At 46.3% G+C, this 23,435-nt stretch overlaps 1 protein-coding gene across 1 annotated transcript in view; it reads left to right on the top strand.

The window, feature by feature from the left end:
* The window catches only part of PHF2 (PHD finger protein 2), a 37,937-nt gene extending 24,794 nt beyond the window's left edge, over positions 1 to 13,143 (top strand). Inside the window, exons 18-22 of the mRNA XM_026046126.1 lie at positions 7,179 to 7,453; positions 7,830 to 7,925; positions 8,665 to 8,774; positions 9,941 to 10,202; positions 12,888 to 13,143. Of these exons, the coding sequence (XP_025901911.1) occupies positions 7,179 to 7,453; positions 7,830 to 7,925; positions 8,665 to 8,774; positions 9,941 to 10,202; positions 12,888 to 12,976 (832 nt within the window). The 3' untranslated portion in view covers positions 12,977 to 13,143. The remainder of the gene's footprint in view (positions 1 to 7,178; positions 7,454 to 7,829; positions 7,926 to 8,664; positions 8,775 to 9,940; positions 10,203 to 12,887) is intronic.
* The last annotated feature ends 10,292 nt before the right edge of the window (positions 13,144 to 23,435 follow it).

Here is a 23,435-nt window from a genome sequence, read left to right as displayed (position 1 = left end):
ACCCACCAAAGCACATGGCTTGAAAAGGCAACCTCTCTTTTAGGTAGAGAAGTACCCATAATAGAAGTGCTTGCTATCCTTTCCACCCATGCTACGCCCTAGCTAGGTTTTGTGGTCTGCATGACCCAGGAAAAGTGCAGCTTGCAAATTTGGGAGGACCTGTGGAATGAGCAGTTCCCTTTGGAGAATCAGAGAGAGAGATGTTATCTAAACCTGGGAAAGACTGGAWGTTAAAAGCTGTAACTGAGAAATCCAAAAGATATGCTGTGCGGTCAAAAGAGAACATATGGAAGAAGTTATCAAGGGAAAGCATAGAAGCAAATCGTAACAGAGTTTACCCCCCAAAAAAAAAGCGAGGGGTTTAAGTTGCGAGAGAAGATGGAGTTTGTTCAAGGCTGCAGTGTTGTGACAGAGCCACAGAGAAATCCAAAGGAGGGAGTGTTGTCAAACCAGAAGATGTTTCAATCTTTCCCAATTTATTTGGCAGTTTACGATTTAGAGAGCTGCTGGAGATTAAAGGATCATAAAGACTGTGTTAATGTAGGGTACATCAGCTGTGAATACCAGGCAGCTCTGCGGAAGACAAGCTGGCCTTTGCACATCAACATTTAGAGTTCATAACCTTTTGCAGCCCTCATCTGTGTTGAACGGAGTTGTATTTGCCAAGGCTCCTGCAAGGGTCTGTTCTTCCACTCCTGTCTGTTCTTAAAGCGCTGTTCTTGCACTCCTCTCAGTGACATATTGCATATGACAGTGACTGGAAAATCAGGTAGCATAGTAATTATGTGAACTTGGATTGCTAATCCTGACATTACCAAGGCTGGTATTTCTATGGAAGAGAGCTTGTCCTGGTTTAGTGCTATTTTTCCTCCATTACTGCATGCACTTTAGGAAGTGGTTCTTCAAAACAGCCTCCACCTCTGTATTGCAGAGGGTATGGGGCGAGGTACCAGTGTCTGCAGCTCCCAGGAAATGTAGTATTTGAGTGCTGGCCCAAGTAGAGCTGTAGTTCTAGATTTTTCATGATCTCTTGAGAACTGGCCCCATCTCTGTCTCAACCCTTCAAAAAAACACTGAAATAGTGCATTGGTGTTTGTTATCTATTTGACTGTTCATGTGAATTCCTTTTCCATACCACGTAATGGTGCATAAGGGAACTGGTGTTTATGCCAAGTTCACACCTAAATTTCAACAGTTAGCCATTTCAGTCAGCATCTGCAAGTATCTAACAGAGCAAATAAAGTTGTCAGTCTAATACGGCTCTCCTGCATGAAGCACAGAGCGAAAGGAGAAAATCCAACATTTTAACAATTGATCTGCTTCAGCCGTGTTTATGCTACTAAATATTTGATGTCAAATGGGTTGGCTGTCTGATTGTGATGTGCAGAAATAGAGGTTAACAGGTTAAAGAAAAGGTTCTCAAAGATTCTAGCCTGCGTGGCAGCTTTCACTGCCTGCAACGGGTTAAAACTGCCTTTCAGTAATGGGGCAGGATTCAGCTCTTTCAGTTTACCTCCCTTCAGCCTGGGCTTTGTATCCAACCTATTAGTAGACTCTGTGGTTTTTGAAATCAAAGCTGTAAATGTAGTCACATAACTAAAGTCTGCCTGAATCACTACACTGTGTGTGGCAGTTYGGTGGGAATGTGTCATATCAATTTTGGCTCTTGTATAAACAATTAGGTTTTGGCAGTGTGCGTTGCAGCTTGATTGAAAAAAGCTCCCAATAAATGAAATTATTGTGTTTCATTTCATAATTATTCTAGGCTTTTTAAATGGTAATAACATGCTTTTTTAGGGGAGRAAAAAAAGGGAAAAGGAAGAAACATGATATGCGACATACTGTGTTGCAACATAATACTGATGTGATCCTGCCCGACTCTCCTGCTGTATATTAACAATTTCCATATTTTCTACCTTGTTTTGCTATTCATAAGGCAGATAAAGAGTAGCTAGACATACATACATGTGCAAGTATATCTTAGATATACAATGCATCAGTACTGCAAGTAGGTCTCCATGGATGTTCCTGCTCATGTGCTGCTCTGCACAGCTGAGAGCCAGCTCTGAGTCGGGGGGTGTAGCCATGTCACACAGGTCAGGGCTTTTGGTTTCAACTACCTCATCTGAATTGGGTGGAACTTCATAAAATATTAGCTTGTCAGTGACTGCYTTCTGGAACGAATCTGCAGATAAAATTTCCCAGATTGCTCTGAGAATCACGTTCCAGCGCTTGTGCTGCCAATASCTGTGGGGAGCAGAGAAAAGAAAGGTCCTGCAGGAAGGGTGCTGTAAAGGTGCAAGCACCCTGAAAAATCACAATGGAACATGGAGTAAAAGGCTGAGGGGACTAGTAGGCACAGGATCTCCAACTAAGCGTAACTATTTCCTATTTTGGGGGGCTGATTCAAGAATGGAAGGAAATATTTATCTATTTGAAATTATTTTAGTTCTACAGTTGCATACATCCATCRCTTCTCTAAAATACTAGCAAGAGATTTCTGTCTCTGCTCCATTTCTTCCATGTGATTGATTTACATATTGCCTCGGGTGAGTTGGGGAGAAAGGCAGAAATAAAAGGGAAATATTATCAAGTAGAAAGAAGGGTGATTTATTGCTTTCCCTGCATGTGCACCAGCACTTTTCTTAAGTTCTTGTTTGCAGAATTCTACAATAACTGCAATTGGAAGGGACCTTGGGAGGTCCCTTCTAGCACAATGCAGCCAGCTGCAAAGCCTCGTTGATCAGAACGTTGCCCAATGGAATTTTACATATATCCAGGGATGGCGATTCTGCAGCCTCTCTGGCTGAGTTGTTCCAGGGTTTGGCCACCCTTCTTATGGACCTTTTATTTCTTGTGTCTAGTTGTAATTTCCTCTGCTGCAGCTTGTGACTGTTGCTTCTCATCCTCCCAGTGTGCACCTCCAAGAAGGGGCTGACTCAGTCTTCTCTGTAACCCTCACAAGGCGGTTCTTATTTCAAGTTAGTACTTATTTCCATTTAGAAAATGTTAAGTAGCTCCTATGACTTTTCTTTGCCCTTGTCATTTTTTCCTACTTTGAGGATGAGTTGGGGTGATTGTTACAGAAAGGCGAGATGAACCGTTAGCACATTTATCCTCACCTCGCCTATCCTCTTCAGAACTGCTGGCCGCTGGGCAGCATGGCAAATGCAGAAGAGAACAGCCCACAGTGAATTATATTCTGCTGGAATTAATAGATTAGATTTCTAAATATGAAAAATAGGTGAAAGGTTCAGTATTGGCAGATCATTTCCTTTCTTCCATAAGCAAAGTAATGCTGTATCTCCAAGGTAGCTGGCACTAGTAGAGTTGGTTGTGAAAAAAGAAGCAATGGCTCTCTGCATTGTGTCTTGTAGCTTTCAGATTTTGGGATATATTTTGTGTCCAGGCAGTGTGCAGAGTCCAGCCTCAGCTGAGGAGGTGCAACTTTATCCTGACAGTGCTGAACTGTGTGTATTCTTGCCAAAATCTCCTCTGCTTGMATATTGCCTCCTGCTGCGGGACATGGTGTCAGGAAAAGATGATTCTGTCGAGACCAGGAGCAATGCAGGTCCCCAAATCTAAGCTGAAGGAGCTCTGTGTGCTCCTTTCTGATGAAGATGCTGCTGGCCATGGCAGGCTGCTCTGGGGCTCTGAGGACCCCAAGGTTTGACCTAGCATAAGCAAATAATACAAACAGCACCATGTGTGTGGTGCAAAGGTGGCCTATGTAGATCGATGTGCCCTTCCTTGGGTTCCCACTGAGGTGAGTTGTCTTCCGTGTTCCCCATCACACTGTCCAGACTGGACAGCTGCAGGCTTATCACCCCTATGGGAGATGTTACTTACAGTGAGTTTTAACAGGAAATTTTCCTATCTTTTATGGTGCTTCTCTTTGTTAATTATGTGCAAGTGCACTGCTGCTTGCAGCTTTCAGGAGCAGCAGAAAGGCAGGTGCTGGCGATGCTGCTGCAGGGCACGTTAGCAGGCTCGGGATGCCCGCAGGCTGTGCAGGCCCACCAGGCTTGGAGTCGTGTCACCTGGAGCCCTGGGTGGAAACGGGGCCTGGCAGAGCTTGGCCCTCAAGAACACAGTGGTCTGGAGTGCTAAAGCTTGCTGCTTTGTCAATGCCCTGTTGGCCATCCAAATATTTCTTTGGCCTTTGCAGCTTGTGTCACAAGGTTTGCCAAATTATACTATGTTCTAAAGAACAAGCTGGTAGTTTTCATTGTGGATCTTTCTGTTTCTGAGCTATAAGCATCTGAAAATCAGATCTTAATATGCCTCCTTGCTAGGCATATTGCAATAAACAAAATCCCCTAAGGTGTCCCTTAGGGGAAACCTCAGTCCTTCCTACGGAACGAAGTGGACCTCTCTGCAAAAGGCACAAACTGGTACCAGTCAGTTTAATAGCGTCTTTTTCTCCTTTCTTCCACCAAGTTATTTTTCAGCTTGAGGAGAAGAAAGCCAGACTGCCAAGATGTGCTCAGTGGCAGAGCAGCTGCAGGGGCTGTGCTATTACCAAATGTCTTCTTGGGKTGTGTTTTAAGGGCCCTTGCCAAGCTCGCTGCTCCAAAAGGAGCATGGGAGCAGAGCATGCCGGCTGCTTTACTCCTGGAGGRTATGGCCCTCCAGAGCTTAAAAATTGTTCCCTCTTTCTTCTTGAACTTTCTTTTAGCTCAGGCGGCAGAGCTCAGATGCTTGTGGAAGTGCCCACAAGCACGTTCTCTAATGAGAAACACTTTGCCCCATGTGCAGCTCCGTCTCCTCAAGAYGTTTTACCCACACGTTCAGGTTGCGGTTTGACTCTTGGAACCATTGGTTTTGATCATATTCTGCAATTTATTTGTTAAAGCTTGTGTTGCTTAAGGCAGTTCCTCCCTGATTTCCCATTTAGTGGTCAGTTTTTGATGGTCTGTTTGCACTGTTTTGAGAGTCCAGTATTTGCAAAAATTATTGAGAAAGAAAAAGGGAAGAAAATATGTTAATTTCTTAGAGATGGTGCAAACTATGTGCTTGCATTTGAGAAGGAGAAGGCTAAGACATGATAATAAGAGGATTAAAATGTCTCTCCACTAAATAAGCGTTTTGATGGTCTTTTATTCTTTGAGTTTCTAGCTGCTTATACCAGTCTAACTCATTTYCAGCATTATTTATAAATGCAATTAGTGCCCAGAAACTCCCTTTATGTCTTGTGCATTACTTTATCCAGAATCCTGTAATGGTTTAAAGCCGATTATATTAAGATCACATCAGAGAAAGTGATGTAGTACTGCTAATTTACTTGGAARTCCTGTATGTTAGCAGTCTCTATTGCATAACCACTTAAAAAAATCATTATCACCTGAGTTTTTTTTTTGCATTTCTCTGCTCAAACTCCACAGAGCTGGAAGTACTTGATGGTGTATGTTTTGCCTTTTGCAAAATTCCCGCTTGGCATTCTGTGGAGACATCATCATTCTTCTGTACTGCGGGAGGAGTGCATTCCCACCTCGCTAACTGTACATGCCAGTCAGCATCTACACATCCTTTGAGCTCTGTCTACTCTAGAAGAATATATTGTCCTGGGTCTTCCTCTTGCTGCCGATATGAAGCCCTTCTTGTTACTTTTCATGTTCATAGATGTCACCTTCAGCTCCAGCTGTGGTTTTCCTAATGTCCAAGTGGTGCTCTGTTTTTCTCTCTTCTTTCTCTCTCTTCTTTTTTTTTTTTTTTTCCTCCACTTTTTTTTTTTTTTTTTTTTTGCTTTTGAGCTCCATCTGGAGCTCCTTGTTCAGACTAGCTGGCCTTTTGCCAGGTCTGCTCAGCCTCCCACACATGAGGGTTGTGTGTTCTGGTCCTCTCAGCAGGTTGCTCTTGATGATCGACAAGTTCCCTGGGCCTGTCTGCCCTTCAAAGCAGCCTCCCATGGGATCCTACCTATCAGTGCCCTGAACAAGCTGAYGTTCACTCTTTTGAGTGAGTCGAGGGCTGTTATCCTCATAATTGCTCTCCTTGCCTCCCTCAGGATCTTAAACTTCACCATCTCAAGGTCCCTGAAACCAAGGTTGCCATCATCCGTCAGTTTTTCCTTATCTGTGAGTAGCAGATCCGGCCAAGCATAATCTATAATCAGCCCATCTAGCATCCACATCAATGTATGGAAGAAATCTCATGAACTGCTTGTGCCCAATCAAGTTGCCTTTCTAGCAGATCTCAGGTCTCCAGGGAGAACTATGGCTTGTGATCATGAGGTTTCTTCCAGTTGTTCAAATACTTCCTCTACTTGCTTGGCACTGCACAGCAAAAGCCCACCGCAATGTCACCTCCAGTGCTGGCCCGTGAGGACTTGCTTGTTGTGTTTTATGGCAAAGCTCAATGCACGGAAGCCATTTACTTGCACAGGGCCAACCTCTCAGCCCAACCGCTCTGTMCCCACCCATTAGAGCACTCCAGCTGTGTGAGCTATGTGAGCCTATGTGTAATCACAGTGACATCAACTCTCTGCAGCTACAACCGGACTTCTCATTCCCACGTTTCTTTCCCATTTTGCTTGCGTTATTGGATAGGCACTTGAGCAGGGCTCCAAACTTGCATCGCTTTCTCAAGGGGCAATGTGGTCATCTGTAACTGGTTCCTCCTTGCCACCATTCCCTGCATCTCTTCAGGCTTTGGTTTCATGTGTGGTTGCATATATTAAAAAAAAAAAAAAAAAAAAAAAAAAAAAAAAAAGATGGAGAAATCTGGGAAGCGGTCCATTTTTCATCAGCTGTGTTACAGGAAGATGAGGGATTTGGGGGATTTGTGTGAGGGAGTGGGGGAGAGACCTTCATAAATGAGTAGTAGAAACTCTGCATTGTAATCCACACTGTTGTGGATTTCGGAAAGGGTTTTCCTGAAAAGGGTTCTCATACACACCAGTGACACAGCCTTCAAGGAGCAGTGCATTACATGCAGAGCTAATTGACAGGTTGCTGACTTTTGAAACAGTAACCTGAAATATAATGTGCTGTGCGTGAAGACGATGTTAAATATCTTTTAGGTTAACATCACATGAGGCATGACCAGCTGTTCAAAGGGCAGCAATCAGGAAATCTGTTCTAGCAGTGCTGTGCAGTGAAGAGAATCAACTGTTTGTGAGATGTTTGTGTTTCCCGGAATTGCTGATAGCTCTTGTATTTCTTGATGTTCTCCTGCAGTCAGCCACCTGCTTCGCCCAGCACACAGGAAGCAATCCAGGGGATGCTATCAATGGCAAACCTCCAGTCATCAGACTCCTGCCTCCAGACATCGTGGGGTACAAATCAAGCAAAGAATAACTCCATCTCCACGCAGAACTCCAAGAAAACAGGCGGTGGTAGCAACAAAAATACAGGCAAGCGGTTGCTAAAGAAAAGCACGAAAAACAATGTTGACATTGAAGATTATGATGATCAGGACCACCTAGATGCCTGCTTTAAAGATTCTGATTATGGTAAGCACAAAGAAAGCAGTCTGTGTGTGCATGCCTCGCTGTGCCTATACATATTTTGTTTGCAAATCCTTCCCTCTTCCCATGGTTCTCATGAGAACTTTTTTTTTTTGTGGTTAATGACAGTGAAATCAACTGGGCATTTTGGTGAGGAAGAGAGCAAGTAGTAAGATGTTTGCATTGCAGAATTGAGGGGACAGCTCCTAAATGCAGTCTGTGGATGAGAACAGAACCTCACCTGTGGGAGTTGTGTTGCTGTTCAGTGGTACCTTTGGGAGATTTCACTGTTTCAGCTGTCATGCCAGTAGCCACCAGAACTGAATAAAAAAGTGCAGGTTTAGTTCTTGCACTGAAATTACCATCTTGTTTCTTGTTGCAGTTTACCCTTCTCTTGAATCAGATGAAGATAATCCAGTATTCAAATCCCGATCAAAGAAAAGGAAGAGTTCAGATGATGCCCCATACAGCCCAACGGGTAAGTCTAGGCAGTCTCTGCTCTCCAGGGTGAGGTTAAGCCACGCAGGTCATTAAGGGAGCAGCTATTTTTCAAGCAATATGGTATCTCTCAGACCATGACTAGCAATTCCTTTCTATAATGCAAAGGACAAGTCTTATCCAGTGCAATGAGAGTTGATTTCAAGTGCTCTGACTCAGCTGTGTCAACCTTTCTCTGTTGATTAGAAGGGGAAAGTCATTCCTGATTGGGTTATTGGTTTATTTTTCTTCATGCTATTGATGGAGGAATGATTGGTGGTCAACTTARTAGTGATATAGAGACTCTCCTTTCCTTAGTGTGGGCAGAAATCTCCCATGGCTTTGGCTGCAGGAGTGGGAACGTTTTGTAGGCAGGSTAATGAATGGTGAAAGTCAAGCGGCTGCAGTGTTACGTTGTCAGAGAAGTTATTTGACTACTACATCTTTATGGGCAATGCCCTGAACCACATGCTCCAGGTGTCCCTGCTTGAGCAGGAAGGTTGGACTAGATGATCTCTAGAGGTTCCTTCCAACCTTAACCCTGTGATTCTCTCCAAAAGTCAGCTATTGAGTGGAGGKTGTCAGCATCTCTTGCCTTTACATACATCCTGAGGAAGGAAGAGCAGAGGCTATTGCATCCACGGCAATCCCTGCTCAGGAGGGCAGAGCTGTGCTGCCCTGTACACGGTTAAGATGCTCACACATTCTGCATGTCTCACCTGCATCTTCTTTCATTGTAGCAAGAGTCGGCCCCTCGGTGCCTCGACAAGATAGGCCGGTGCGAGAGGGCACAAGAGTTGCCTCCATCGAAACTGGACTTGCCGCTGCTGCTGCAAAGTTGTCACAGCAGGTGAGGTTGCTTGAGAAGTAGCTGGCAGTAAATGAAAACCCTTCTACTCCCCAGCAACAGTCATCCCCAAATAGCAGTGCTTACAAGACCCATCAGTCGCAAGGGCAATCAATGGGATAGAGGTTCAAGTGCCGCAGCATATCTGACAATGCCACAGCACAGAGCAGGCAACGTATCAAAAGGGTGCAGGAAATGTAAGAGAGAATATATTGYAGGCCAAAAGTTGTAAGTGAAAAACAAAAGGATGTACTCTGAAAGGAGTGAGGATGAACTATAGATTGATGTGAATGTGACAGTCTGAGTGGCATGACTGCTTTGCCTGTGAAAATGAGCTGCTAGGAAGTCTAAGGATCAACTCCTGTAGCATTTTGGTGAACTGTGAGCATCAGTGGGTCAGTTCAGCAAAGATATTGAGGCATTCCTGGGTGTTGATAAGTAWCCTTCAGAGTCTGAATGAATCGGATACATGGCAAGTGCCTTATGCAAGCAGATTAAAGGTGCTAAGGTGACAAGGCTTGCTGGAACAAGGTTGGCTAGATACCTTGGAGTTGATGGAGATGCAGCCTTTGGTGGGGTAGGTCTTTTGTGCTGGCTCCTGTGAGTAGAGTTGCTCTGAAAGAGTGTGATAGGTTTTCGTCAAGTAGTGGGCTGAAACTATACAAGGGAAGGAGAATGGTGACAGAGCAACTTTTCTCTCAGTGTGCAAGTGAAAGCAGAGTTATAGGTGAACAGAAAATGTATGGGTCCATCAAAGGGATGCTTAATATCCTCCATGGTATTGCAAAAGAGTATGAAGATTCCTGAAGATAGGAAGTGCCAGTTTATGTGGAGAATCGTAAGGTTTGTATATGCAAAAAAAATCATGCTGGTCTCCCAAGGCAAGGTCACTTTGGTCCTGGCCAACTCCCACTCGCTGCACTGTACACAGAGTAAAGAAAGAAGGAGGCTCTGCACAAAGTGCATGCATAGATGCAAGAAAGGCAGCATGTGCGTGCAGCAGAGAGAGCTGTGAGCAAGATGGTTTTGGAACAGACCCTCAGCAAGTTTTACGTGGCAAACTTCTTTGCTTTTTCATTGTGTCAGGACCCTAAACAACGCTGCTGGCCCTTGCCATAGCTAAAGGTCTACTGGGGATTAATATAAGCTTCATGTTTGTCATTTTAAAGGAGGAACAAAAAGGCAAGAAGAAAAAAAATACCAAAAAGAAGCTGTCAACCAACAACGTGAACAAACCAGCTCAGGAAGGCAGCTCTCCAGAGCCAAAGCTGGAGTCACATGCCAGCAGCCTCACAGATCACGAGTACACCGCAGGGGCCAGCAACTTTGGGGTCGCCCAGCCTAACAGGGGATCGCAGCCGATGGCTCCTGGTGTTTTCCTCACACAGAGGCGACCTTCTTCGTCCTCACAGAACAACGCCTCCGCCAAAGGTACCAGGAAACGCCTGGGGTAACGGTACAGGAGGGGGAAGGGTGATTCAGTCATGTAATCCATGCGCTTCGCAGGGCCCTCACATGTTGTCTGCCATGGGTCTGTAAAAATGTTTTGGCAGATCAAATCTGTTGCAGGTCAGGCCCATGGCCTTCATTCTTCTGGCACTTTGTGCCCAAATACTCGCTTTACTGTAGGGCTGCTTGCTGTGGAGCATGAGGCGTCCTATGCTAGGAGATATTGCCAAGTATGCCCAAAGTAATTAGAGCAGACAGGTCCTGTTCTTAAAGAAGTGGTCACATCACAGTTCAGCCTGTCTGATGAAGCCTTGAGATGAGTCTGTAATGGCTGTCTTGCCCAGGGCAAGGCCAGGAGCTGTCATGGTTGTGTAGTGATTTTATACCAAAATCTATGACCATGTGAGAATGACCAGTTCCTGCCAGTGAGTGTAGAGCAGTGTGAATCTGAAAACCAACCTCRAGAGCTGCCGCAAGGAAGCGGAGGAATGTCAAACCTCAAGAGTAACACAGCGCTCAACCAAAGCCAAGAGAGAGGAAAAGGTTGCTTGTCTGCTACAGGGAAAGCTGAGCAGCGATCTTGAAGTGTGGGCAAGGTCCTCCTATTCTCTGCTAGAACTTTGCAGAAAAAAAATACACAATAAAGACAGGTGTGTAGGACAGGCAAAAAAAAAGTCAATTCAGTTCACTGAATACTGTGAAAATTGAGTGTGCAAAACTGCTCGGAGAGGTCTTGATATAAAAAGTGAGGTGATGTGACAGATGTTTTCCTCTGTATTTGAGTGGAACAAGTCAGAGGTGGTGCAAGATGTCCTGCAGACCTCTCTGAAAAGTGCCAAGCAATAAAACATCAGGGCCACTGAATGGGCCATGAAGTTGTGTGAACAAGAGGACGTGTACAGCCAGTGGGAAATAGGGTCATGCTAGGAGCTGGCTGCACCTGCGCTTACCTGCAGAACCAGACTGGAAAGGAAATACTTGCCTGGAACTGTGTCTATTGAACTGTGTGGTGAAATGATGCATTAGTAAATCAACTTCAAGCGAGTGGAAGATGTGATGGGAAGAGGAGGAGTGCTGAATGGAGCCAAACCCCAGAGTCCTGGTCGATGAGTGAGGTAGCCCAGTCAGGACATCATGAAGGCAACCTGAGCAGGCAAATGGAGCACACCTTGTCCATGCCCATGATAGCTGAGTCCCCAAGGGAACCTTGTGCCAAGAAAGTGAATGGCTAACCTCTCGGGGCAARGAACGCTTTCAGGACCTCCTGTGCTCGGCCTTGGAACAGCTCGGGGTGCAAGGGGGACTTCAAAGCATCTCTCTGCATGGAGCACAGGAAAATGCGCCTGTTCTGGGCCTGGGAACAAGTCTGGACATCACTAAGAATGAAAGAAATGTGGAAAGAGATGGTGGGATGAAGCAGAGTTAGACCTYTCGGGCTACTTTGTCATCAGGGAACACAGAGGACTCAGACTTGAAGAATCCGGTGAAACAATAAGAAATGCAGAAGATAGGATTTTCTTTAAAGTGCTACTCTGCTCTTTGCAGGTATAGAAGCACMTGTCTTGTTGGGCAAAGATATGATAGGGAGCCTCACAGTCTGCCATTTGGGCTGGTAGAAGGTGTCACGCACCCTGTCACGGCCTTTTAAAACTGAGATCCTTCATGGAGATGGGAAAACTGAAGAGGAGCCAACTCTGCCAGCATTGCACATGAGTATACCAATACCTGTGTGATGGAGAGGGAAAATGTGCTTGTGTTATTCCAGGTCATCCTTGGACAGCAGTGGAGTTTCTGGCTATGAGTTGCATGGTAGCTGGTGAGAGATAAGGCCGTGATACTTTCGCAATTAATAGAGAAGACAAGTATGTTGGAGAACACAGACCTTCCTGTACTGGACAGCATGTAAGCACAGGCTTAGGGATCCTGGTGGTTTTCCTTTCATGTGTTTAGCGATAAGGAGGGTTTCCTACTCCAAGTGTTGGGTAATGTCTTCGTGCTAGCTTGACTATACAGKCAGTAAGTATGTGTTTGTGTGTTTGAATGTGTGCATGCATGCCTTCTCAGTAGCCTTCTGAGTAGGCTAGATGCAGGTATGAGGCATCCCTGGAGCGTGGATGCTGGACTGTCACTCTATGAGGAGGCAGGGCGCTCAYGAGCAAGGCCTGGCAGATAATGAGGCAGGGCATGTGTGTGGCACAAGGTGAGGGTGCAGTGCARGGGCCCTCAATGTAGAAGGCAGTAGGTGCTTGACAGAGGAGGGGAATGAGTTGCATCTCCACCGTGAACACAGTGTGCTGAAAGGCTCATGTTCGAGATAGACAGGTAAGTGATAGAAGATGTCCCAGTGATCATCTGTTGTATCTCAGACTGGGACGTTCTGCAGGGCATTGATTGGTTTGGTGGTGGTTTGCCCCTCCAACATGTGATATGAAGCAGGGTGGCAGTGGATATCTGCCTGAGGGGGGGGCGTCATGGTGGCAGCCTGTAGCATGGGGGTGGTCATGGGGCTGCCTGGGAGGTGCCCAGCGTGAGGCTGGGGGGCTGGAGAGGTGTTTGTGGGGCTGTGTGGGTGGGAGCTGCAGTGCTGCCTTGGTGTGTAGCCCTCTGCCCAGCTGTGCCTTCAGGGCCATGCTGAGCCCTTCACCAGCTCCTCTGGTCTCCTTCCAGGGAAACGCACGAAAAAGGGGATGGCCACGGCCAAGCAGCGGCTCGGGAAGATCCTGAAGATCCACCGGAATGGGAAGCTGCTCCTCTAGCTGCCAGTGCCACACGGCTGCAGCCAGGGGAGCCAGGCACCCTGGGGATGCGGCCCCTTCTCTTTCTGCCACCACAATAATAATCCCTTAACTTTCAGCGGTCAGAGTGTACAGAATCCTGCTATAAATATTTTTTAATATAGATGTCCTTTCTCAGAGTGCTGAGAGTGACTAGTCCGCAAAAGTTAATACTAATCCAGGAGGAGCACCCCGACCTGGCCCCCCGGCCACAAGCGCCCAGGGGTGGCTGCTGCCTCTTCCTGCCCACTGATGGGTAAGGACGRGAGGCACCGGAGGCTGTTGGGGTGCARCCGTTGGGGCGTGGCCCCGGTGGCCGTTGGGGCGTGGCACGGGCAGCCTTTGGGGCATGGCCTCTAAGGCGTGGCCGTTRGGGCGTGGCCGTTGGGGCGCGGGGCGGGCGTTGGGCTGTGAGGCAGCGCTGGTGGCGGTCGGTGCGTTTCTCAGGCAACCCCGTGTCGTACTTTGTAGACGCGTTTCCCGCGGCTCTCTTTTCCTAGAATGTAGCCTGTACATAGCTTTTGGAATAACCACCACCCGTTTTTTTTATAAGGGGAAAGTCTCTTTGGAGCTCCGTTTGTACGGGCGCCGCCGCGGCCGATACCAGCTCTTTGTGTAACTTCTTGTACGAGGAGGGAGACAGTTATTTTACTAGCACCTTGTGGAGTGTTTCCGTGTTTTGTGACGATGTAATTTATTAATGTTTGTAGCTTTTTATATTTGTACATTTCTTATGGGCTTTGTTTATATACACACATTACCGGGGCGCGGCGCCCGCGGGGAACCAGAGCCACCCGCAGCCGCGGCCGGGACGGGCGAGAGCCGTGAGGGCTGCACCGGCCTGGGCGTCGCGCTGGCTTTTTTTATTATGATTATTATTAGTATTATTATTTTTTCGCGACATGTACATTTCTAACAAAGTTTATCGTGGCTATCTATCTATGACGGTGTTTTATTTACCGATTCATATCAAATGCTCTTGTATCGAGTTCACGAAATCTAAGTACGCCTAGAGCAAAGTTTAAAAAAAAAAGAAAAAAAAAAGAAAGCAAAGTAAACTATTTCAGGTTTTGTATACAACTGCCTGGGCCTCGCTTTTTTGTTGGGACGGCGGTGGATGGGTGCAAGTGGGACCGGGGCGGGGGTCCTCCCTGACACATCACTTCTCCCTGCTTGCCATACCCTCAAAAGAAGCACTGGCTTTCCTGGCATGGCCTTGGCTTCCCTCCCTTACTGTTCACCCTAGAAAGGCTGGTCCGAAGTTGGGATATGGGTAACGTACCCCACCTCACMCACATGTGTCTGCCCAGGCGTGCTCTCAGCCCAAGGACAAGCATGCACATGCATTTCCCTGTGTTTCTTCCCTGCCTCGTGGAGGCCCTGGAATGCTCTAGGTTTCTCCTTTGCACTCACTGAAACTTCACCTAAGTCACCACTTCTTTTGTGCTGTTTCTCCATACTCACCCTCTTGTATCTGGATACATTTTCCAAATATTTCTTCATTTTTCCCAAGAGAAACTGAGCATGGAACCCACACCTCTGTGCAACCACTGCCTCTCCCACGGTCCGCTTTCCTAAAACAAGGGATCACATCTAACCTGCTACCCATATTGGCAATCCTGTGCAGGCAGCAGAGACAAGTTGGCCCAGCCAACTTGAGTAGCAGAGTGCATGAGTAGCAGAAACAGTGAGGCTTGTGCATTACTGCTTTCAGCAGCTCTGACAGGCTCAGGGTTAGCACTGCAGAGTCCTCTCTTTAGGGGTAATCAAGATGTGGCTTCGAGCCCCAGTCATGTTGTATGTGCAAGTACTACTGAGATAACAGATGGTGATGGTTAGGTGGCATAGCATGAACTACTTCACTGACCACAGCTCTTTAAACAGGTGCCCTTTCATGCAGCTTTATCAAATGTAATTCCTTAAGAAGAGGGCCAGCAGGCCAGGCCTGCTGCTGCGGCTTTGCTTTATTCTGGGGAGATTTCATCTCTGAAATACACATCATGTCTGTCCCAGGCCACAGTGACACAGACAACAGGGAAAACAAAGGTCGTGCATGTACAGCAGAGGTGATTACCTGATACTACCTGCGGTCAAGCATGTTGCAGAATTGATTCCATTTAGGTGTGTCACCTTTCAAACCAGGCAACCAGGGATGACACACAAGGAGTGGATGAAGACAGCGTTTCCTGACAAGGCTCCGAGAACCCTCTTGGAGTGAGGGATCTGAAGGACAGGTGAGAAATTACTTCCAGCCAAGGATAAGCATGGCTTCTTGGCCAAGGGCGAGGTAGTCCACTTACCTGGCTTGTCTAGTAGTATGTTACAGAAGACAGAATAAAAAGGTCTTATTACAATGCAGGTTAAACAGCATCCATTGTCCCTGGCCTAACATGTGTGGCATAGGCCAGGTTTGTGGCTATTTTCTCAGATATCCCTTCATGGGAGAGCATGGATAGAGAGACAACTCTGCATGGAGCTGCTGGGGGGGCTTGGTTCCTCCTGTGCTCTGGTCCAAATGCCACACAGTGGTTGGATGTCATGAAACAAGACAAAGTCCATCAAGACAAGCTACTTGCTGCTTGTTCTCCCTTCACAAAGCACAGATGGGAGAGCGCTGACACACTGCTCACGTGGATGGGCTCCATTAGCACAAGCTCCTGAAGATGTGAGCTCTCCCCTTACCTCACCTTGGGGTGATTTTTTTTTTTTTTTTTTTTTTTTTTAAGGGGTCCATCTTGCAGTATGTCCTTATGGAAATAGCAGCTGTTCACCAGCGGGGGGCGTTCATTGTTCAGGAACAACCACAACCTGCAAAAATGGGATGCGTTGTAGTAAAAGGCATAGCACTTCTCACGGGTTGGTGGCACATTGCAACCTCTGTTTACCTGGTGTACTGCAGTGCTGTTGAGGATGCCAAGTGACCTGTTCCAAGCCTGTAGCGACCAGTAGACCCATTCTCTGATGCATTCCTGTGGAGAAAACATTCAGAAATGTGCACTGATGGAGCTTGCTGCTCAGCCCAACAGAGACAATGAAGGGGCCTGCGCACAGTGCTGTCCAGAGCTGCACAGCTCCTCCAGGAACAACGCGCCCCAGTTGCCATGCCAGTCTCCCTTGGCACTTGCTTGGGGCTGATACTGGCAGTGCCGTGCAAGACATCCCTGCCCATGTGCCAAACCCTGGCTAGGAGGAGCCTTGCTTTCACAAAGCCCTTTGGACACTGTTAGAAAGCCTGCTCAGAAAAGCCCGAACACTCTTCACCAAGGGGGTCAAATGTGCATCATTTAGGAGCACAGAGGCTTTTCCAGTGAGGAGGTACCTAGATGGTGACGGGCAACACAGGTTAGGTGAATTCCTGCCTCCGGTTTTGCCGCCTAATCTGGTGTGATAGGCACACCTGCAAATGGCAGTCACATGGGCATATGTAAGTGTTGCACAAAGTACTTGCACATTATGCGCAGCGTCACTGTCAGCATTTAACATCTGAACAATAGCGCTACATTTTCCAAAACATTTCTTACCCTTCCTTGTCCATAGCCAGTACAAAGGCTTGAGCACTGAAAATGTCCTTAGCATGCTGCTTCTCAGGTAAGGCCATGATGGATTTTCCAAACTGGACTGTCTTGCTGGCATACGAGGGACTTCTTGCCTTCTTCACCTGGTTTATCTGCTTTGAGTCTTCTCTCTAAGAGGAGAACACAAAGTCTTGTTCAAATCATTACTGGACAGGCTCCAGTGGCCAGAGCGGGGGTGCAGAATTCTGCATTTGACAAGTTCTTCTCCTACACAAGTGAATGCAGTAGGAKCGCTGCAGCACACGCTGCAAAAGGAGGGATTCTCCCTCTGGCTGCCGTGATGCTTCTCCCTCCAGACAGCCCCCGGACACTGACAACAAAACCAAAGGGCACCTGGCAGAGGTSCCATCACTCTCTGGCTCCTCAGAGCAATGTGGCAGCCTTTGAGAAAGCCCAAGTAAATGCCGTTTGGGTGCCACTGAGTTAGAAAAAATCACGTTTTTAATCCTCAGATTTCATTCCTGTCCAAAATATAGCTCTTGAAACTGCTGTCTGCGCATGGTACCTCCAGCATCCCACCCCATTTCCACTGCCTTGCTTGCTGTGCTTGGCAAATGCTGCTGCAAACCTATGCTCCTAGACCAAATACGTATTAGTACTGCTCCTTTCTGTCATGCCAGCTCCACAGAGAGTAAGCGCATTTATGATTTGCGTTCASTGCACACATTTTAGGTTACAATGTGCTCCTGCAAGCCCTCATTTACACTTATGAGGAAAAGCGCCTGTGGGCAGTGCCTACCCACCCTCTCCATAGGCACATGATTTGCTTGCTTTCTGACTACAGGCAAACTAAAGAGACCAGCCTGCTGTTAGTTGAGGGCACTGACTCAACTGGCTTCACACATCTAACACTCTAGCACAGTCTGACTCCCTTTAGTAGTTGCTGCTACTTGGTTCTTTTTGCAGGCTCATGTGAAATACTTCCTAATTCTTTTATTTTAGCCCGTATGACAGTGCCCGCAGGAAAGACAGTAAAGGCCCTTCACTTTATAGTGATTGCCAATTGGCAATAGGAAATCCCTATGTCTACTGCACACACTACAAAGCATGATGTTAACAAGAAGGTATTTTTCTGGATTACTGTAGAAATGACTGCTCCTAATAAATGATTATTAGTACCTTTTGGGTTGTTCCTCCTTCTGCCTTTAAACTTACAAGCGCTGGTGAAGAAAACGGCCCTTGGCACAGCTGCACATTAATCTCGTGCACCCTGCATTCATCTCTGGTCAGGGCAGAGTCTGACTGCACTGCAGAAAGCATGTTTGTTACTTAAAATAGTGGCACATTGCCATCCTGCAATACAACCGCTGTTCTTTCCATTAACATCTGACATGGATTTGTAGAACCCACCCAGCAGAATTCACAGCATTTATGTAAACAGTTTTGAAGTTGTTCTCTGTATGTTATGAAAGAAAGTCTGCTTCTCCTCGTCTCTTAAAAGTGTAATAATTGTAATTAATTAGATTTCCTTCTGTTTTCAGTATGCTGCAAAGACACATTTTGAGGCCTGATCTATGGTCACTGTTCTAGGAAATGTTACATACTTCTTTCTCCCAGCTAATTGTATTTACTAAACATGTAGCTGCATGGCACATGTCTCAGAGAAAGGCATGCAACAGACTTCTAGCTGCCAACCAATGCTTGACAAATAGTGCCTCGACTGGTCCATTAGCACACTGTGATGTGCATTTGCAGACCATGTGTAAAGGGGACCGRTTCCTAACTAGAAGGCCCTGCAATCTTCCGCTCACCTTCAATTCCAGCAAATTAATAATTAGCACTCACATGATAAGGCAATACATCTTAAAAGGCTTTGTGTTTACACTATYCCTTCATTTACTGTTTAAAAAGCTTTCCTTGGCAGCACAAGGGAAATACAATGCACCTTTTCTTTTTTTTTTTTGGTCATGAGGTCACTAGGACAGCTTCCCTCCTGGGACAGCGGCTGGGCAGACCTTGCCTCATGGTCCCCCAAACTTGCTGTCATGAGTCTGCTCTTGTGCTGGGGAGCTCYGTGGCGGGGAGGCACACGACACAGGCTCTGCAGAGGGGCCAGCACGAAATTCCTCAGTTTGCCTTTAGGCTGTTGCTGCTTTCACCACCCTTGGGGCCAAAGCATGGCCTGGCTGCAGCACAGGTGTATTTCTAGAGCATGAATTAAGCACAACTCAATTCGTGGCCAGCCAGGCTAAGGTGACAGCCCATAGGCTACAGAAAGAGCTATGCTATGAAAAGAGAGAGCTTGCTATGAAAAGCTAGCAAGCACTTTTCCAAATTACATTTTTGTAGGACTCACTTCCATATGTGATGGCTGCGATGGAGGGTGGGGTGGGGAGAAGGGGGTGCTGTGATACAGCCCCTCACCCCAGCTGGACACTGCACTCTATATTTAGCCACTTTCCACAAGATACCACAATATCCCTTCTACCTTAGGTGTCACAGTGGCTGGAACATGCTGGGCTAATGCAAGGCTGTGATGCATGAGCATAATGCTCAAGAGGTCTTAACACCGCCATGAAAACCACAGTGTCTCAGGGTCACAGGAGCCATTAGCTGGATTAAGTGCCTATCATCTCTTTCTTTTTCTTCTCCCTGTCCAGCCAAGGAAAGCTTTATTTAAATTGTATGTGATAAGCTTATAGGGAAACCACTCAACACATACTGGCATCATTTGTCTTACTGTACCTCCAGTTTGCAACACTAAGATCAGTAATTACTGCTCTCTCCCTCTCTGRGGCAAGCTGTATCCTGAGGAACTACAGCTGGATTCAGAGTCTGCTACTTAGCAATTACCTATGGCAAAGAGAACTAGAAGGGACAGGATCGAGTGGCTCATTTTATTATACAGTTTTGGTGTCTTGTCTTCAGCCTAAGCCTGCGGCCTAAGCTTGCACGGCCAGCTTTTCTCAGCTCTGAGGGAACTCCCCTGCTTAGGCAGTGCACATTTACTGCCTCACCGGGTCCTTAGCCTGACTCCAGCAGGGCCGGCCGGGTGCTGGCCCAAGGGAGAGGATGGGTGCGTGTGGCTGGGAGCCTGTCTCTGTGCAGCTAGTGCTGCTCCAGGCTGAAATCTAGATGGTATTCCCAGCTTGGAACTGCTGTGGAAATTCAGAGCAATCTCTTCTGTCTGCTGCACCAGTAAGCAGCCTTTGCTTTTCCTGTTTCTTTGGCTTGAGAACTTCCAGGATAAGGCCCATAATGAGTGACACATTTCCATATTTTAGCTAGAAATTATGACCCTGACAGTTATCACTTCTGTGTGATTCTTCTGTTGCAGTGCCCAATTTACCACATCTGTAMGGGTGTAGAGTAAAACACCCAGACTCTGTGAGCTATGTGTCGTGTAGCTCTTTCCCATGAAGGCTTGATGCCCCATCAGCTTACTTTTTCTAGACTCATCGCACTTGTTGGCAGCAGAGGCCTTTTTTTACACCTTCCTTGCTGAGCTCAGCAAGTTCCAACCACATAGTCACTTTATTTTATTACTGTCGTAAAATATATTTAGTGGGTTGGTTTGGAAAACAAACACCTTCACAGAATATGAAATATCAGACAGCGTAGCCCAGAGGAGGTAGAAAGAGAAGAAGGGGTGAATGCTTCCTAGCAGCATTTATGGATAAATTTATTGGAGCAGACCATAAAATAGGACATAGAACAAGTTATACAATTAAGAAGGAAAAAAAAAAAGCACTACTACTGCATGGTTTACATGTCCCTTGCCCAAGGTTAAAGGCTGTAACAGCTCCTTTCAACATACCCCTTTAATACAAGCTCACTAGCCTCATTACTTTTCCTCAAAATGTGCAAACCTTTAACTTCTCTCAAGGGATAACTTGAAACTCACCCTGGGAATGAAATATTAATTAAAGAACCTCACGGTGTGTTTCGTCACTGTGTGGCCTCCAGGAGGCCAGAGGAACCCAGGCACGTTCCAGACCTAAAATGCTTCCTTTGTGTGGGGCTTTTGTTCACGACATTCCACCCATTCTGCCCTGTCAGGTCTGATGATAACTCCCGAGTCCACTGAAAGAAAACTGTCACAGCTAAATGTACCTTGGCTTCTTACAGAGAATATAAGCTATTAACAAGCTTGTTATCCTGAGGAGGTTTTACACAAATCGTTCCCTGTCCTGCATTTGGCATAAGCAGCAATGACAACCTTTCGACAGATGCTAGTGAGAAGAGGATAAAGATGCTGTGGCTTCTGACCATCTGCAGGGATTAAACCTTCATCACATGAGGTGACTTTTCTGCTCTTGAGACAAAGGGAACTTTTCTTTTTCTCCAGCTAAACACCTCCGTTTCTCCAAGACACTGCTTCACTGCCAGCTGCTTTCATCACAGCCTGTCTATCACAGAGTCACTCAGACCTCACTGTAAATTATTTTCCCCCTTAACACTCAAAGAAATCTAATCTATGATGTCTATTAATACCTCTTCCTAATCTCTGGCTACAACTTTCTGCCAATTGATCCTGGGCTATCTCAGGAAAGTTCTGCTTTCTGCTTAGGCCCTTCGCTGCCAGCTCTGGTCGAAGTCTGCACTAGTCACATATGTCATGCTCAGCTGTACTTTCTGGTAGCTGGAGTGGCCCTGGTGCTTCTTGTGGTCTACTTCTACATGCTGAAGACTATGAGGTCTTGGGGTTCATAGAGCTTTTCCCTTGCACAAGGACATAAATCCAGCTATACAAAGAGCACTGTGGACAACTTGCAAAATCCAGAAAATAGYCCCAGTCCCTGATTTTTTTACGGATATTCACAGGGACCTTAGGAACCACGGCTTTTTTATAAGCTTCTTAGCTATGTCCAATAGGGAAAAAATACTGTAAATCATTTACTGTGTGCAGCACGCTTCTGATCATCTGCTGTGTGCAGCATCATAAGTAAGATTATAGGAACAGAAAAGGACCATTTGCTATGGAAAAAAAAAGGGAGTTAACTCTAGAGTTCATTCATCTAAAGCTTAAAATTCATAAGCAAATTAAATCCAGGCAAAGCAATTAAGTGCAATTAAGAAACTCTACTATTTGTATCAGTACGTGGTAGCTGGATTCTGTAGCATATGAAGAGGAAACAACGTCAGATGGGTCTTGTTTATATGGTGGTTTAACCCACAAAAAAATGACTCAGTCCTAATGTCTGATACTTCTCAAAAAAAGACATCTTCCCTTCCTCCACCAAATGCCATTTCTGAAAATTGCAGTCCCTTTCTTTTAACTTCCAGTTATCATCTTGCACTTTCATCCCTTCCAGAACCCTGCTGTGTGTTTTTCAGGCAGTGTGTTCAACTGGATTTCCACAGGTTTCAACCACTCTAGCCAGACCATGCAGGCAGTACGACCATGTGTTGACATGTGTGGGAAGTGTGTGTGTGCAGGCAGTGTGATCATGTGTTGTTACTGGCCAGAGCGCATGGCCTGTTCTTGCCACGCTGGGCAAGCACCCTCTGTACTTGTACTAGCTCAGGCTGCGTGATGAAGTCTTCTTCTGACCAAGTGTGCTGTCCAAGTATATTATTTTCAGTATGAAAAAGCTGCATGAGTGTCATGCTGGCACAGCCCTAACAGCCTAACACCATGTTCTAGAGTTTTTCTGGCTCTATATTTAGCACTTTTCTTCTTGATGAAAGTGCCTGTCTGGCCTGACTTTACATGGAAAGGAGTGACCCACAATTACTGTACCTGCAGATTGTCTAGGTTCCAAACTGTCTTTTTATAGGACATGACAGAAAAACAAGTGGTATAATACAGGTCCTGGTGCTGCAGTTGCAGCGTACATTGCTGATGACAGCGCCTGTGGCCATGCTGGTGAGGGTTCCCTCCTCACTGCCTCTCTGAATCCACGGAAATGAAAGAAGTTCCACTCTCAGAACTGCCCTTCACGTAGCAGGCACTTCCCAGAGTGCTCCCATTCCCCAGCCCTGTGAATGAGTGACACGGTGCCAAGGGTGCAGTTCTGAGGGTGCAGGTGAGATTATTCTGTGATAAATTTTGCACATGCCCAGAGAGAGGTCTCGGTGTCATACAGAACTCCCTGCCCCTTCCACATGGCAGCCCTGCTATCTGCCCTGCAGGTCTTTAGGTCAAGGAAGCCCCATGCTACGAGTTTCTTGGTATCCAGAGGTCAGTTCTGTTCATAGTAAGAACAGAACTATGACCCAGAGCACAAGGGGAATCTCAGAAATTATCCAGCTCCTACGAGACACTAGACAGTTTTTCTATGATGTGTTAATGCCTCCTAAAATGAATTCACACTAATTCATCTTTCCAAATGTTCTTGTTATTAATTGCAGGCCTCCCAGTAACACTCACTGTGCTGTAGAGACCACCCGCATCCATTGTAAGGGGATAGTGCCGTCACCCCACACAGTTAACCTTCTGCTGCACAAGAAGGCATAGAGGAAAGATTAAAAAAAAAAAAAWAAAAAAAAAAWCTCACATTGATAAAGCTTCCATGTAATACCTGGAGTACTGGCTGCTTTAATGGAGTTTACAAAGAGCCCTCAAAAGTCTTGCCTGCCCTTTCTGTTATGAAATGGCCGGTAATGACGTGCCAATGTCCAGCAGCTTTTGGAGAGGGACACAGCCCCACCGTGACTGTCATGCAAACGGTATTACATGCACGGAGCTGCGGAGAGCTTGCTGGAATAAAAGAAAAGCTTGTTTTGGCAGAGGCAAACAGAAGGATTGTATGGTCTCCTCTTTAGCAATATTGGAGTACAAGGGATGAGAAGCAGTTAGGATATGGAGTAAGACTGAAGACACGAGGAAATTCCTAGCATTTGGGGTCATTATAAGTAAATTAGCCTGCTACATCTACTGAAATTACATTGACCTGGGGACCCTGTCATACTGCAGGATCTGG

The sequence above is a fragment of the Nothoprocta perdicaria genome, unplaced genomic scaffold, assembly GCF_003342845.1.
Source record: "Nothoprocta perdicaria isolate Ctin4 unplaced genomic scaffold, notPer1 scaffold_42, whole genome shotgun sequence".
Taxonomy (NCBI): Eukaryota; Metazoa; Chordata; class Aves; order Tinamiformes; family Tinamidae; genus Nothoprocta; species Nothoprocta perdicaria.
The sequence above is the reverse complement of the archived record's forward strand: the minus strand, read 5'-3'. Positions and strand labels throughout refer to the sequence as shown.